Source organism: Tachypleus tridentatus, chromosome 8 (genome assembly GCF_004210375.1).
Source record: "Tachypleus tridentatus isolate NWPU-2018 chromosome 8, ASM421037v1, whole genome shotgun sequence".
In the NCBI taxonomy this organism is placed as follows: Eukaryota; Metazoa; Arthropoda; class Merostomata; order Xiphosura; family Limulidae; genus Tachypleus; species Tachypleus tridentatus.
In genome coordinates, this window is record NC_134832.1 from 138708221 (window position 1) to 138723873 (window position 15653).

The 15653-nt window shown below is 35.8% G+C and overlaps 2 protein-coding genes across 12 annotated transcripts in view; one reads left to right on the plus strand and one right to left on the minus strand.

Moving 5' to 3' along the window:
• The window catches only part of LOC143223603 (uncharacterized), a 237980-nt gene that overhangs the window by 128180 nt on the left and 94147 nt on the right, over positions 1-15653 (minus strand). The gene's annotated exons all lie outside the window — the stretch shown is intronic.
• LOC143223604 (tetraspanin-11-like) overlaps positions 1-15653 on the plus strand; it is a 54297-nt gene that overhangs the window by 8198 nt on the left and 30446 nt on the right. For 2 of the 7 annotated variants that reach the window (XM_076451765.1, XM_076451763.1), the window contains exons 2-3: positions 4482-4588; positions 12137-12272. The exons of 3 other annotated variants lie outside the window; for them this stretch is intronic. Coding sequence is in view for 1 of the 4 variants with exons in the window: in XM_076451762.1 (XP_076307877.1) it covers positions 12246-12272 (27 nt within the window). In the remaining 3 variants the exon portion in view is untranslated. The remainder of the gene's footprint in view (positions 1-4481; positions 4589-12136; positions 12273-15653) is intronic. 2 more of the 7 variants (XM_076451762.1, XM_076451768.1) reach the window with 2 other exon arrangements.

The window sequence follows — 15653 nt, forward strand, 5'->3', positions numbered from 1 at the left end:
ACAACAACACCTCCAAACAATGTTGATAAAGAGAATTCTACACAACAACACCTCCAAACAATGTTGATAAAGAGAATGCTACACAACAACACCTCCAAATAATGTTAATAAAGAGAATTCTACACAACAACACCTCCAAACAATGTTGATAAAGAGAATGCTACACAACAACACCTCCAAACAATGTTAATAAAGAGAATGCTACACAACAACACCTCCAAACAATGTTAATAAAGAGAATTCTACACAACACCTCCAAACAATGTTAATAAAGAGAATGTTACACAACAACACCTCCAAACAATGATAATAAAGAGAATGCTACACAACACCTCCAAACAATGTTGATAAAGAGAATGCTACACAACAACACCTCCAAAAATGTTGATAAAGAGAATGCTACACAACAACACCTCCAAACAATGCTAATAAAGAGAATGCTACACAACAACACCTCCAAACAATGTTAATAAAGAGAATTCTACACAACACCTCCAAACAATGTTAATAACGAGAATGTTACACAACAACACCTCCAAACAATGTTAATAAAGAGAATGTTACACAACAACACCTCCAAACAATGCTAATAAAGAGAATGCTACACAACACCTCCAAACAGTGTTAATAAAGGAAAGGAATGTTTCACAATAGAATCTCTACACAATAACACCTACAAACAATGTTAATAAAGAGAATTCTACACAACACCTCCAAACAATGTTAATAAAGGGAAGGAATGTTTCACAATAGAATCTCTACACAATAACACCTCCAAACAATGTTAATAAAGAGAATTCTACACAACACCTCCAAACAATGTTAATAAAGAGAATTCTACACAACACCTCTAAACAATGTTGATAAAGAGAATGCTACACAACAACACCTCCAAACAATGTTAATAAAGAGAATTCTACACAACACCTCCAAACAATGTTAATAAAAAGAATTCTACACAACAACACCTCCAAACAATGTTAATAAAGGAAAGGAATGTTTCACAATAGAATCTACACAACAACACCTCCAAACAATGTTAATAAAGGAAAGGAATGTTTCACAATAGAATCTCCACACAATTTTGGTAAGAGGAAAATAACGTTATGGAACAGCACATTAAGGGCGACATCGTTGTGGGAGAGGCCATTTATACTGAAGGAGGACCTACACACATCACTACGTATACACTCAATGTGTAACCTCCATCGACAAAATTTACTGACTTAATTTGAAGTAAAAATGAGGTGAATCTTGACCTTCCAGTTCCACTAATCCCATATCAACCAGATGTAATTAACAGTCTCAATAAAACTGTAGAACACTATTTGGCCCTAACGAGCAATATAAGTACGAAACATATTAAATTATTGAAGTCAAGCAACTGAAAGAGGGGGTGGGTCGATATCTAAGCTTTATCCACTGAAGGCCCTCTCCTAAATATTTATCATATATTAAACGTTAGAGAATAAAACAGAATTATATTAACAGATAATATACAAGAAATTTTTGTTGATCGGTGTTTATGTTTTAGTTTTATCTGGAAAAAAAATAGCTGTTTACCTCTCGACGTCACTGAGCTGTTTACTTCAAATTATCAATTATGTATGTGTGTGTGTGTATTTATATATACGTCACAAAATACGGTTTTGTTTTAGCATTAAAACGTACTTAAAATTACCTAGCAGTTCTCAGCGTCTGTAGGTATTTAAACTGCATTTCTATCTAAGGTTCTTAAAGAGCTGTTAAAGATACGGGTGATGTTTGTCGTTTTCATGATTTTTTGTTGCAATTTTCACGATTTCTACAGAAAAGGTGCTTACTTTGTAAAGGTTTTGAGTTCACTACTACTAATTACAAAATTCTATAAAAGACAAGTGATTTCATGACCGAGGCTCTCTGAACTTCTTAGTTGAGTTTTAGGTGATTCCTTTAATCTTCGACCACACAAAAAAGGATGTTTGTTTTTGTTTTAATTTTGCGCAAAGCTACGCGAGGGCTATCTGCGCTAGTCGTCCTAAGTTAGCAGCGTAAGACTGAAGTGAAGGCAGCTACTCATCACCACCCACCGCCAACTCTTGGGCTACTCTTTTAGCAACGAATAATGGGATTGACCGTCACATTATAATGCTGACAGGACGAGCATGTTTGGTGTGACGGGAATTCAAACTCGCGAATTACGAGTCAAGTGCCTCAACCACCTGACCATGCCGGGCCTATCCATGGTATAGGTTGTCGAAAAGAAAAACCAGTGATTTTTTTTTCTTTTCCGGAGCCATGGGTGCATTATAGGAGTATCTGTCAAATGTTGTTTATGCCTTCATTAAAGTCCACAGCGGATGTATCTCTTGAGCTAATTAATCTACCTACATATATCTTGTTGTTACCAACAAATAATGGAATTAATAATCAGTGATGTCGAGAAAACCCACTTGACGATGACTGTAGAAGGTCGAAACGTTGTTCGCTCCTCTACGTAAAATATCTTCTCAACCCAAACGAGGCGTTTTTACATATATAAATAATGTATTTATATATGTATAACCCTTGTATTACGAACCGAGTGACTTAACTACCTGCCCATGTCAGGGCCAAAACATGGATGTCTTCTCCTGGTATACAAAAGTAATGTCACCTGAGTGTCCTTTTAACCTTCGAGGGAAAATTTATGGATTCATACTTAAAGATTATTATCACTGTAGGGATGCCTTATAACATCACCATGGTAAAGTAATCTCTGTAGCGAGTTTACAGCGTAGTTCGAAGTGTAGTTACGCTATTACTAAGAAACTGTTTGTAGTGTCCTATAAAGCCAATTTGGACATGTGGTTACTTCACTATTTTATAATAGTCATTTACTGATTTGAAAGTGAAGCTATAGGACCAAGATGGACCTGTTGTTACTTCACTAATTTAGGACAGCCATTTCCTAGTTTTAAAGCAAAGCTGTACATTTTGTTCTACTGCTAAAGCTGGTACATCACATAACGGTTATAGGACCAAGATGGACGTGTGGTTATTTCACTAACTTAGGACAGCAATTTCCTAGTTTTAAAGCAAAGCTGTACATTTTGTTCTACTGCTAAAGCTGGTATGGACGTTTGTTCTACTGTACATTTTGTTCTACTGCTGGTACATCACATACCGGTTATAGGACCAAGATGGACGTGTGGTTATTTCACTAACTTAGGACAGCCATTTCCTAGTTTTAAAGCAAAGCTGTACATTTTGTTCTACTGCTAAAGCTGGTACATCACATACCGGTTATAGGACCAAGATGGACGTGTGATTATTTCACTAACATAGGACAGCCATTTCTAGTTTTAAAGCGAAGCTAGATATGTGGTTGTGAAACTAAATAAACGATGTAACATATCGGTTTTAAACCCTGCTAGACATCTGGTTATTTCAATAATTTAGGATAGTCATTTCTTAGTTTAAAACAAAGTTGGGAATGTGGTAATGCTATTGAAATAAGAATATCAGAGAAATAATTTTAGGGTCCAGCTGTTAATATGTTATTTCACTAAAAAATAGGAACGCAAAATATAGTTTTAAAGCACTGCTGGACATATGGTTACTTCACTAATTTGGAACAGTCATATCTTGGTTTCAAAAAAGAAGTTGGACATTTGGTCATACCAACACCCCACTAACGTGGGGAAGTCAGGTGTCACATCAAACATGTCATTACCTACTAATATAGAACATTACTGTAGTTTTTGTTAGTGTGAAACTGAACATGTGGTTACACCAGCAAGGTAGATCTACCACATGTTGGCATTAGTCCAACGCTGTACGTGTGATTACTACACCAAAGTAGTGAAATGCGTTTTTTTTATTCAAAAGTCAACACGAACAAGAGAATAAATCAATAAGGTACAACGGTTATACGATAGTTTTTGAGCTAAATTGTGAATGTGGATGCGCTATTAACCCTAAAAAGTTAGATGTTGGTTTTAGAGACAAACTATGTGTGAAATTACACTACTAAAGTAGAAGTCTTGTGTTGATTTTCCTCCTAAATTAGATCTGTGTTTGTACCAACAACGTAGGGAAATTAGTTGGTGGTTTTAGGAAAAAAACTGGGTGTGTTGTTACGCCGTTAAAGTAGAAGAGACTTATCAAGATATTTAATTTTACGTGAAACTAGAAAACAAAACAATTCTGTTGCATGATTAAAAATCTGTTTACAGGCGTAAAAAAAATGATATTTTCAGAATGTATAAAATATGGTGTTTTATATTTGTTTATGAGAGAAATATATATTATTGTCATACAAACACGATTTGTCGTCTCTTTCTTGGAGCATTGTCTTAAGAATTCGGTTCATTCAAAATAGTTTTTATTTCCCTTATAAAATATCATCAAAGCTTTCTTTAACATTTCACGACATGAAGATTTAAATTTAAGAAACACGTTTACTTGTACTCAACTAATATGAACATAATAAGCCTGAACTGTCTTAAATGTTTTTATAGCGTTGTGAATCTAGTAAGGCTGAGCAGTATTTATAGCGTTATCACACCAGCGTGGATCAACTAAGGCTGAGCAGTGTTTATAATGTTTACACATCGGCGTCAATGAAGTAAGACTGAGCTGTACATATATATAATGTTGGCCCGACATGATCAAGTGGTTAAGCCACTCCAATCGTAATCTGAGGGTCGCGGGTTCGAATCCCCGTCACACCAAACATACTCGCCCTTTCAGCCGTGGGGGCGTTATAAAACTACGGTCAATCCCACTCTTCGTTGGTAAAAGAGCAGCCCAAGAGTTGGCGGTGGGTGGTGATGACTACCTGCTTTCCTTCTAGTCTTACACTGCTAAATTAGGGACGGCTAGCGCAGATAGCCCTCGTGTAGCTTTGCGCGAAATACAAAAACAAACAAACATTTGCAATGTTATCACTACAGCGTCAATCAAGTAAGGCTGAACAGTGCTTATAATGTTATCATACCAGTGTGAAACATAGGAGCCTGAAATGCACTTTGAACGTTAACAAGTGAACCTCCACTTGTTTTCAATATTGCCACACCATTGATAATTTTGTAAGGCTTTAGGGTTTTCAGACGAATTAAAAGTTGGTAAGCCTAAACTGTCCTTTCAACGCTTTCATGCTTGTGATAAATTGGCAAGTTTAAACTGTACTTTGAACATTTTCTTATTAGTTGATCAATCAATAAGGCTGAACTGTGCTTTCAGCATTTTGATGCCAATGATAAATTAGTAGGCCTAACCACTGTTTTACGATATCATAACAGTGAAAACTAAAACCGTTTTCTTAGCGATAACGTTACAGACGTGAAGCACGTATCAACAGTTTTTTTAGTCACTGTGAACCTAGGAATCCTAATTGTTTTTTTTTTTATAATAAAGACGACCTAGCTATTTATTTAGTTTCATATATTCACCCAAAATGGATTTCCTGGAACCTGATTTCTCCGAAACCCGACTGAAGAGGTCTCCCGTTTTAATCACTCGTACCATTAAACAGTAGCGTGTTGTCTGTCAACGACTCTGTAAACACTAAAATGTTGTCACATAAAGGGCACTTGACGTTGCAATATGTAGTACCGTCAAGTAAATGTGCGCATGCCGTGAATCACGATAAGAATTACAAATTCTGTAGGCTGTAACATAACATGACATGTGTATTCTTTGATAGATTGTTTAGGCAGAGTATTACTGACGAAACTTTGTAACGTCATCCTTTACATTTGTGTCTCCACAACAGGCAGTTGCCGTTCATTTTACAAAGTTTCATCATGACATATGTATTTAAAAAAGATAAAATATTATTGTTAATTTTGGTTTGATTTACTTTTGAAACAGCACATTTTTGAGGGGGACATGCAGAAGTACCTCTAGTAATTATTCTTATAGATATTAATAGGCAATAATGTACCTCAAAATAAAGCAGAGAACAACGTTTCGACCTTCTTAGATCATATTTAGGTTGAAACGTTGTTCTCTGCTTTATCTTGGTAAAAGTGATAATACCCTTACCAGCCGTCCTGAGATTCATTTTAACTTCAAGTGGTTTTCTCGTCATCACGGACGAGAAGCAATCATAAGACAATTCTGTAACGGTTATTTTGCGGTACGTTTCTCATCCTTAGCTCCCGCTACAACGTTGTATATATTAAAAAAACAAAACTAAAATCGAACGTTTTACGTAAAGGTCCACCCTCGGGCGTATGTGACTAATTAAAAGTGTTCAAATGTGACAGCCACGTCCTACATTTATATACATACAAACATTTTACTGATTAAAACATAGAGGTGTGATAAAAAGTATTAACACTAATGAAATAAAATAAGACATGAAGAAAGAACATTGCCGAAATTTCATGAAAAACTAACTAATAGCAACTAATAAAAATAGAACAAAATATATAAAGAAACATATATCTTAACTATGGTGACACTTAAATTATCAATACCTGTTGTTTTTGTTCTACAACACCAACAGTTTTAGGGCAAAGTGCGCAAAAGAGGTTAAAAACAATAAACTGTAGTTGTGATTGTTTATGTACTATTAAGCCAACAATAACGTAGAACTGTTTTGGTACGAATGACTCCTCCAAGCTGACAAAGCATTATTATAATTCACCAGCATATAGTCCGTCAAAATATATATGTGTCAGTTTTGTTATAGCAAAGCCATATCGGGCTATCTGCTGAGTCCATCGAAGGGAATCGAACCCCTGATTTTAGCGTTGTAAATCCGTAGACTTACCGTTGTACCAGTGGGGGACCATCAAAATGACAGAACTAGTACTATCACCCCCCACGACATAGCGTTCCCTAACCTCACATTTTATAGTTAACTCTAATGAATAAATTTTGTTATGTCAAGCTTGACCAACAAAGAGGCGGAAAAGTGCAGTCGAGACAATCAAACGAGGGTCAACTCCTTTGTGAGCCAATTCCAATTAAAATCATTCATGAAATTAATACATGCCTTATTCATAGACTAATTACTGGTAAAATCATTTAGATTAACAACTTCTAATATATAGAGAAACTAGTTTGTTTATAACACTATGTTCCAACTGTGGCTTTTATGTTACGTTGTTTAACTTCAAAAGTATAACCTAATATTGTCGCTAGTCTATGTACTGAAAGTTCGCTGTCTGTCTGTATGGGTGTTTGGGTATTGATGTTTGTCTACCCAGAAGGGTCAGGTTTCGTTAACTTCTTCCTCCTTGTACTGAAAGTATAAATTGAAATGGCTTGTTTTGAATTTCGCGCAAAGTTACACGAGGGCTATCTAGGCTAGCCTTCCCTAATGTAACAGTGTAAGACTGGAGGGAAAGTAGCTAGTCGTCAGCTAGCCAACTCTTGGGCTACTCTTTTACCAACGAATAGTGGTATTGATTGTCACGTTATAACGCACCCACAGCTGAAAAGACAACCATATTTGGTAAAACAGGAATTCGAACCTACGACCTTAAGATTGCTAGTTGAGCTCCCTGACTGCTTGCCATCCAGGGCCAAATTAAATTTTATAGACAACAAAACTGGAAAAACATTCCTTAGTTTTTAATATTGAATCATCTTCACCAAAGATTTGTTTTTCAGAAACGATTTACTTTTTATTTTTGTGGTAAATGTGATGCACTTGGCTCTACGCTAGGTGATCGCACGCTGTGTCTACTTTAGACTTACTATACCAACACTCATTACACTTATAAAGTTTCAGTGCACACACATATGCATCCCTCACGGCTCCCTAGCACCCCGTCACTAAAGTTGTAATAGGCAGACAATAATTGAACTATTCTGTCTGGATAAATGCATTTTCGCTTTCATGACAAGCGTTACGTGACATACACGAGTTTTATATGGGTTAAATCATAGTTTCTTTGAGACATTAATATTAGGCCTATTATATTTTTAATACTGCATTCTTTATCTAGCCCCTTATTGATGTTAAAGAATTAGAAGAAATTAAAATAATAGTATCTGAATCAAGTATTTCGCCATATCTATTGACTACGACGCTTACCGCTCATTAGAAATTTAAACGTTATTTAAATTAGGCTAAAAAAAGAATATAGTGTTAAAAATATGTTAGGCCTAATACTAGTGCCTTATGATAAGTACAATTAATTATAAAGAGATATGTTTTGTTTATCACGGATCATCGTGGAAAGATAAACAAGAGATATCTCTACCAACTGCCTCTTATTTTAAACTGATGAGGCTAGAAAGAAGGCAACGATCAACAGCGCCAATCGCAAACCCTTGGGCTAATCTGATCAAATAGTGGGATTTAAACCATCAATCTTTCAATGCACCCACGTCCCCAAAGTACAGGCTTAGCCTGAAACTTGTGCATTTTATTAGAATGTGTTGTTTGAGTGCATCATGCCCCAGTTGAAGTATTTGTATTCTCCAAGAAGCACAATATTTTCTTTTGACAACAGTTAATTAAACTTCAAATTTTGTGTGTTTGTGTTTTTATGAATTTCGCACAAAGCTACTCGAGGGCTATCTGTGCTAGCCGTCCCTAATTTAGCAGTGTAAGACTAGAGGGAAGGCAGCTAGTCATCACCACCGGCCGCCAGCTCTTGGGCTACTCTTTACTAGGGAATAGTGGGATTGACCGTCACATTATAACGCCCCCACGACTGCAAAAGCGAGCATGTTTAGTGCGACCGGGATTCGAACCCGCGACCCTTGGATTACGAGTCAAACGCCTTAACTCACTTGGCAATGCCGGTCCCTACTTCAAATTTAAACGCATAAATTATCCAGAACAAAGGGGATATTTTGGTTTATAATAAATTGGATAAAGTCGTAAAATATAGATACGTATGTATACGTGGCTTATCTTAAAAGGTATAGATGATATACAGTAACATATTCTGGCATAGTATCTCTAACTGCAAAAAGAAATGTTTGGAAGGTAAGTAGTACTGTTTCATGTTTATTGTTGAATTATATTCACTATACGGTAGGTTGTATTTCATTGCTTTTAACGCTGTTCTCTCTATAGTAGGCACGGGATGGTTAGGTGGTTAAGACACTCAAATCTTAATCTGAGAGTTGCGGGTTCGAATCCCCGCCACACCAAACATGCTCGCCCTTTCAACGTGATGACGTTATAATGTTACAGTCAATCCCACTATTCGTTGGTAAAAGAGTAGCCCAAGAGTTGGCGATGGGTGTTATGCCTAGCTGCCTTACCTCTAGCCTTACACTGCTAAATCAGGGACGGCTAGCGCAGATAGCCCTCGTGTAGCTTTGTACGAAATTCAAAGCAAACTCTCTATAGTAGGTTATTATTATAAAGTAGCTTATGTTTTGTTGCTTAAAGGTTGATCATTATAAAGTGGGTTATTAAAACGTACCCTTGTATTGTATTGCTTAAACACTGTTCACTACAAGGTGGAAGATTACAACGTGACATTTTGTTTCACAAGTGAAGCACTGTGCACTTCATGGCGGGTTATTGCACGTCGGCGTTGTACTTTGTTGTTTAAAAACTGTTCACTTTATGAGGGGGTATTATAAAGAAGATAAAAGAAAAATTTGGAATTTGAAAACTACCAAACAAGGATTTAAAAACAAATGAGAAAGCAAGGCTGAGGATACTATAGGCACTATTTACACACAAACTACAATCTCTTACTTTGACTCCATGCTGTTACCTAGATTTACATTTGATGAGATCAAAATATGAGGATTCTTGGTTTGACAAATAACGTCTACAGTATATCAACGTTGTTTCCCTACTTTTTAATATCCCTATTTCTAGGTTTTTGAATTCCTAATTTTTTATTTACCTTGCTAACTAGCTTTTTAATGCTCAACTATGGAGAAAATATTACTTGATATGGTAACTAACTTTACACATTGTAATTATAATCAACATAGCTAGTGACTAACTGATATGGTTCATGATGATTTACTGTAGCAATTAATTATTTGATCACATTAATTCGAAGCGTTAAATGTGAAGCTACAGCTGGAGATTGTCAAGGAGATTTGTTTGAAAGTATAATAAGCATTTATAGTTTTTATGTAACTAAAATCAATTTTTTTTAATATATAGCAATATACGTATAATACATCACTTTATATAATCCTTTTCTTTTAAGGTAATTATTCTATGATTGTGGGTAATAAAATATTATGTGCATTGATTGTTTTTGTACTCCTTTACTTCATACATAATACTGATATTGGCTCCCTGAGGACTCCGATTGTATAGTGTACAAAGCATCGAGTATCTACGTGTTACAGTTATCTAATGCTCATATATTACTGGTTGGCAGTTTCTGTTTCACCTAGTACTTAAGTTTTTTTAAAGGAACACTATATATTCGTAAAAAAGAAAACTTCAAGGGGTAGTGAAAACATTGTTTATAGTAGAATTATAAAGTTTATTTTTTAGCTTAAGTAAAATATAAAATAAGCATATCGACTTATCAACACCACTATAACCTTCACTTAACCTTATTTAATATTCTAGAAAGGTTTTGGGTACAATATAACCAACTGTTTTTGTTGTAGGCTGGCAACAAGATAAGAATACACATGAGCCATTTTAAGTGGATTTTCTTCTCGTTGGAAGTATAATATGCGTACTTTTTGTGCATTTTTATACATTAGCAGTTAATAGTAAAGGATTTAAAATGTTGTTTGAACTTAGCTTTACCGTTGAACGTGCCTTTTGCCCAAATACTTTAATCGGAAGGGTTTAGAGCAATTCCTTCCGATCTCTATTATGAACCACCATTGTGGTTCATTTATACGTCAGATTTGCATATTGTTGTTTGAAGACTGTTCTGTTTATGGTGGGTTATTATATTACAGCCTTTGTACGTTGTTACTTTAAACAATGTTCATAATACGTTTGGTTATTATAAGTTAGTCATGTGTTTTTTGTTGTAAGGTAGATTGACTTTTTACTTTGTTTTCCTTAGTGTTTATTACATGGTGCGTTATAATAAATTAGTTTTGTGCTTTGTAACGTTAACCACTGTTTACTATAAGATAAGTTCGTTATAAGTTAGTTTTATGCTGTGTTATTTTAATCACTGTTCGCTATATGATAGGTTATTATACTACAGAGTTTGTGTTCTATTGCTTTAAACAATGTTTACAATATCATTATGTTTGACTTGCGTAAAGAAGACAACAATTACACTCACCATACGATACAACAATCACACTATATAACGCCGTGGGTTTGAATAAAACACCGAATTCAAGAATTACACAATACGGAACCATTACGAATTTTCTACTCTATACTGTATATTACCTATATGTTTGAATACTGGACAGAATACACTGAACAGTGAGGACTATTACATGTTGAATAATGTTCACAAGCCAGCTATAGTGCTACTATTATATATATCGGTCCAAAATAATGTAGGCCCGGCATGGCCAAGCGTGTTAAGGCGTGCGACTCGTAATCTGAGGGTCGCGGGTTCGCATCCCCGTCGCGCCAAACATGCTCGCCCTTTCAGCCGTGGGGGGCGTTATAATGTTACAGTCAATCCCACTATTCGTTGGTAAAAGAGTAGCCCAAGAGTTGGCGGTGGGTGGTGATGACTAGCTGTCTTCCCTCTAGTCTTACACTACTAAATTAGGGACGGCTAGCACAGATAGCCCTCGAGTAGCTTTGTGCAAAATTCAAAACAAACAACAGACAAACAAACCAAAATAATGTCTTTATTTATCTTAAGTTAATATACATAATGGTGTATTTTTTTATGTATTTATCTACAAATTTACCTACTCTTGTTCTACATGTACAAACATGTTTTTTTAAAGCTACAGTTAACAGATTCAGTGTTCTGGTGCACACAATATAGAAGTACGTCACAATATCTACAGGTGTCTTGAATATTACGAAAGTTTTGCTATCTTTCAAAGAGAAACATACTGTTTACACAAGCCAAGAGAATTGAAGGCTCTATAATTAAATACTTGTAACATCAGAAGAGTCATTCTGGTTTTAGCAGCGCCAAGTTGACACGCTCACATCTCCTTCCTTGTTTATAACTAAGAAAACGACGAGACCTGCCTACTGCCTGCTGGTATTAGCAATCGAACAGACTTTACTGATCTGAAATTATTACACGAATAACAAAATAACTTCTACTTCCAGGGAAGTGAACTCACTGGGTGTTACACAGAAGGAAAATTGCCATGAAAATAAACGTTTAGGAATGTCATTATAACAGAACACTGAACAAACAATAACTCCACATCTGTGCATGTTCCAGAGAGAGAAGATATTGTGGGTAAGTGGAAAATACATTAACATAAAAATCAACGTGAATTTTAAAAATAAAAATCCGAATACTAAACAAACAAGAAATGCCTGAAACAGATGTTTAATTCGATAAGAAATAAAGACGAAAAGTTGAAGGGAACATATACATGAACAGGAATACATACTGTTCATGTTACTCATGAAATAAATACACATCTTAGAAAATATGATATCTGGTACGTTTATTAACTTCCGTTAAACGGTGTGGTGAACTAATAACAAGACATGAACAGTCAAGATCTTAAATAAGCCGTGAACATCGAAACCCTGAACGATTTGAGATTTTGTACGAATGATAGGTAGATAAAGTCTAAATAGAAAATAAATTGAAAGTAAACAGTAAACAAATCGAGATATATATAACATGAATGAAATAATAATTTTAAAAAAACATTTAAATTCATAAGTATGTTCGTTTTTGAATTTTGTGCAAAGCTACACGAGAACTATCCGCGCAAGCCGTCCCTAATCTAGCAGTATCAAGACTAGAGGGAGGCAGCTAGTCTTCAACACTCACCGCCAACTCTTGGGCTACTCCTTTAACAACAAATAGTGGGACTGACCGTACCTTTATAACACCCCACGACGAGCATGTTTGGTGCGACGAGGATTAGGACCCGCAACCCTCAGATTACAACTCGAGTGCCCTAACCACTTACCTGGCCATGCTGGGCCTAAATTCATAAATAAAGCATATTACTTTAACTACTTAAATAGACGTCTTCCAAACGATTACTAAAACAACCAGATAAAATACTGTTTGGATGAGATTGTTTAAATTATTATTTTTTAATTCTAAGGCCACACACACTGTGATATTACAGCAACAAAAAAAATTATAACAAAATATATAAAGGGAAACGTGAAACAATCTGTTTAAAGCACAAACTACATTCATTTTTTCTCCTATAAAATATTATACTGAAAACGTAAATATCAAACCATTTACGTTACAACAAATAATATTAAAGCATTTATACTCATAATATACTGACAAAAAATAATTATTTTACTTATGTATCTCAATGTGTACATATACAAACGAATGCATTACTTCATCTTAGCTGCTAATGTTATTTTCACGTCAAAACTAAATTTGTGATGTGTGATATTTCCTCACGAGATGATCTCAAAATAACAAATACAATTCTTAACGTGATCGTTACGTAATGCATACTTAATGTTTCACTTTACCTGTTGATATGACATTAACGTACAATATGCATACGAAATTCTGATTTTACCTGCTGATACGACATTGATGTAAGACTCCCCGTCACGAAAAATTTGGGGAAAAAACAAACAAACACATCAGAACCGAAAAACGAATTGAAAGCTCCAAACTTTGTAACCATAATCCAATAATACAATCTAAGCTGTCTTATTCTTCTGATCGTAAAAAAAATATAGTCATAAATTGAATCTCTAAAATGTGTTGCCAGGAGCATGAACACAGAAAGATTGGAGACTGTTTCACCTGTAACGTTAGTAGATGCTGTTTATCTTTGGATTCACGATCGAATAAAGCACATCACATTAACTGGAAGCGAATAAATGATACACAAAGTGGAGAAAGAACAATAATGAGAAGTTTTTCTTTGTTTAGAATTAAACACAAAGCTACACAATGGGCTGTCTGTGCTCTGCCCATCACGGGTATCGAAACCCGGTTTTTAGTGTTGCAAGTCCGCAGACATACCGCTGAGCCACTGGGGGGGGGCAACCGAATTTATAGTTGTTTAGAATTAAACCGCAGACATATCGAAACCCGGTTTTAGTGCCAGACTATCACTGTGCCACTGGGAGGCAATAATGAGATGTACCACAGATATCGTGCCCTGAGAGATCAAAATTGAATTACATTAGAAGCAAGGTGTATGATATTGATTCTGGAAAATATGGAAACGATGAAACCTCTTAAAACCATTACTGCTATGCACAGCTATATCTTTTGTCATGCTTCATAAATTTCAACTTAAAAAACAATTCTAAGTAGTAGATTTAAGTAGCTTATTTCTACCAGTCAGCGTCTTCTGGGACATAATATTTCAAAATTTGGTGTGATGCATTGGGGGTCGGTTTTTCGTGACCGGGAGGTCGTAAATTATACTTGTTTGTTTGTTTTGTTTGGAATTTCGCGCAAAACTACTCGAGGGCTGTCTGCGCTAGCCGTCCCTAATTTAGCAGTGTAAGGCTAGAGGGAAGGCAGCTAGTCATCACCGCCCACCGCCAACTCTTGGGCTACTCTTTTACCAACGAATAGTGGGATTGACCTTCACATTATAACGCCCCCACGGCTGAAAGGGCGGACATGTTTGGTGCGACCGGGATTCGAACCCGCGACCCTCGGATTACGAGTCGAACGCCTTAACACGCTTGGCCATGGCGGGCCCGTAAATTATGCACATGCAATTCTAGTTTTAGCTGCTGATACAACATTGATATAATATGGCTTACATAAAACATATTGTTGCTGTTGGATAGTTAGCACAAAGTTACACAAGGGGATATGTGTGTGATGACCGCCAGGGGTATCGAAACACAATATTTCGCATTACGAGCCTTCACAACGAGCTGCTAGAATAGGGAGGGGTACACACGATACCTGATATGCCCACAAATGTATTCCTAATGTAAAATAAAATACAATTGTCATGTCTGACGTCGCCCACGACGATATAATAAGTTTCTTATTCAAGTCGAAGAGCAATTACAACCCCGTTTCGTTTCGCTTCACCGAAGTCCAACAACAGCTCTGACTTACTTGTATCAAGTAATAACTAGACGTGCACTAAACGCCCTCATTTAGAACACATTCAAGACATCACGCGCTCTTTGAAGAAGAAACCAGAGCACCTCGAAAAGTACAGAAACCGATCATCTCTTGCACTTTAATTTTGATTTTCTATTAACGTCCTCGGTAAGAAAGGATATCGTGCACGAGTGAATAATTTCATAAAGGAAAAGTGCTTATTCAGTTTTATCTGCTAGCGATTTTCATCAACCGTAGACCTGAAATACAGACGGTAACGTTCAGATAATTGTAAGGGATAAGTTGACAGAGTAATAAAAAAAAAACGCGGTGAGCACGTGGATGTTGCTTCAAACTAGAACAATATAATGGGATAACTGCAAATACTTGACGGATACGAAAGACAGGAAAACAGATGGGGAAGAACTGTAAAATTAAATTAAAATATTACTGGACACAGAACAGTAAAACATGGAAAGAAGAACCGAGAAATAAAAATATTATATTACAAACATAAACCTAATTAGACAGTTTGTAAGAAAATAACATAGGAAAAAATGAAACATAACAGACACAGGTAATAGAATAAAGAAAGAT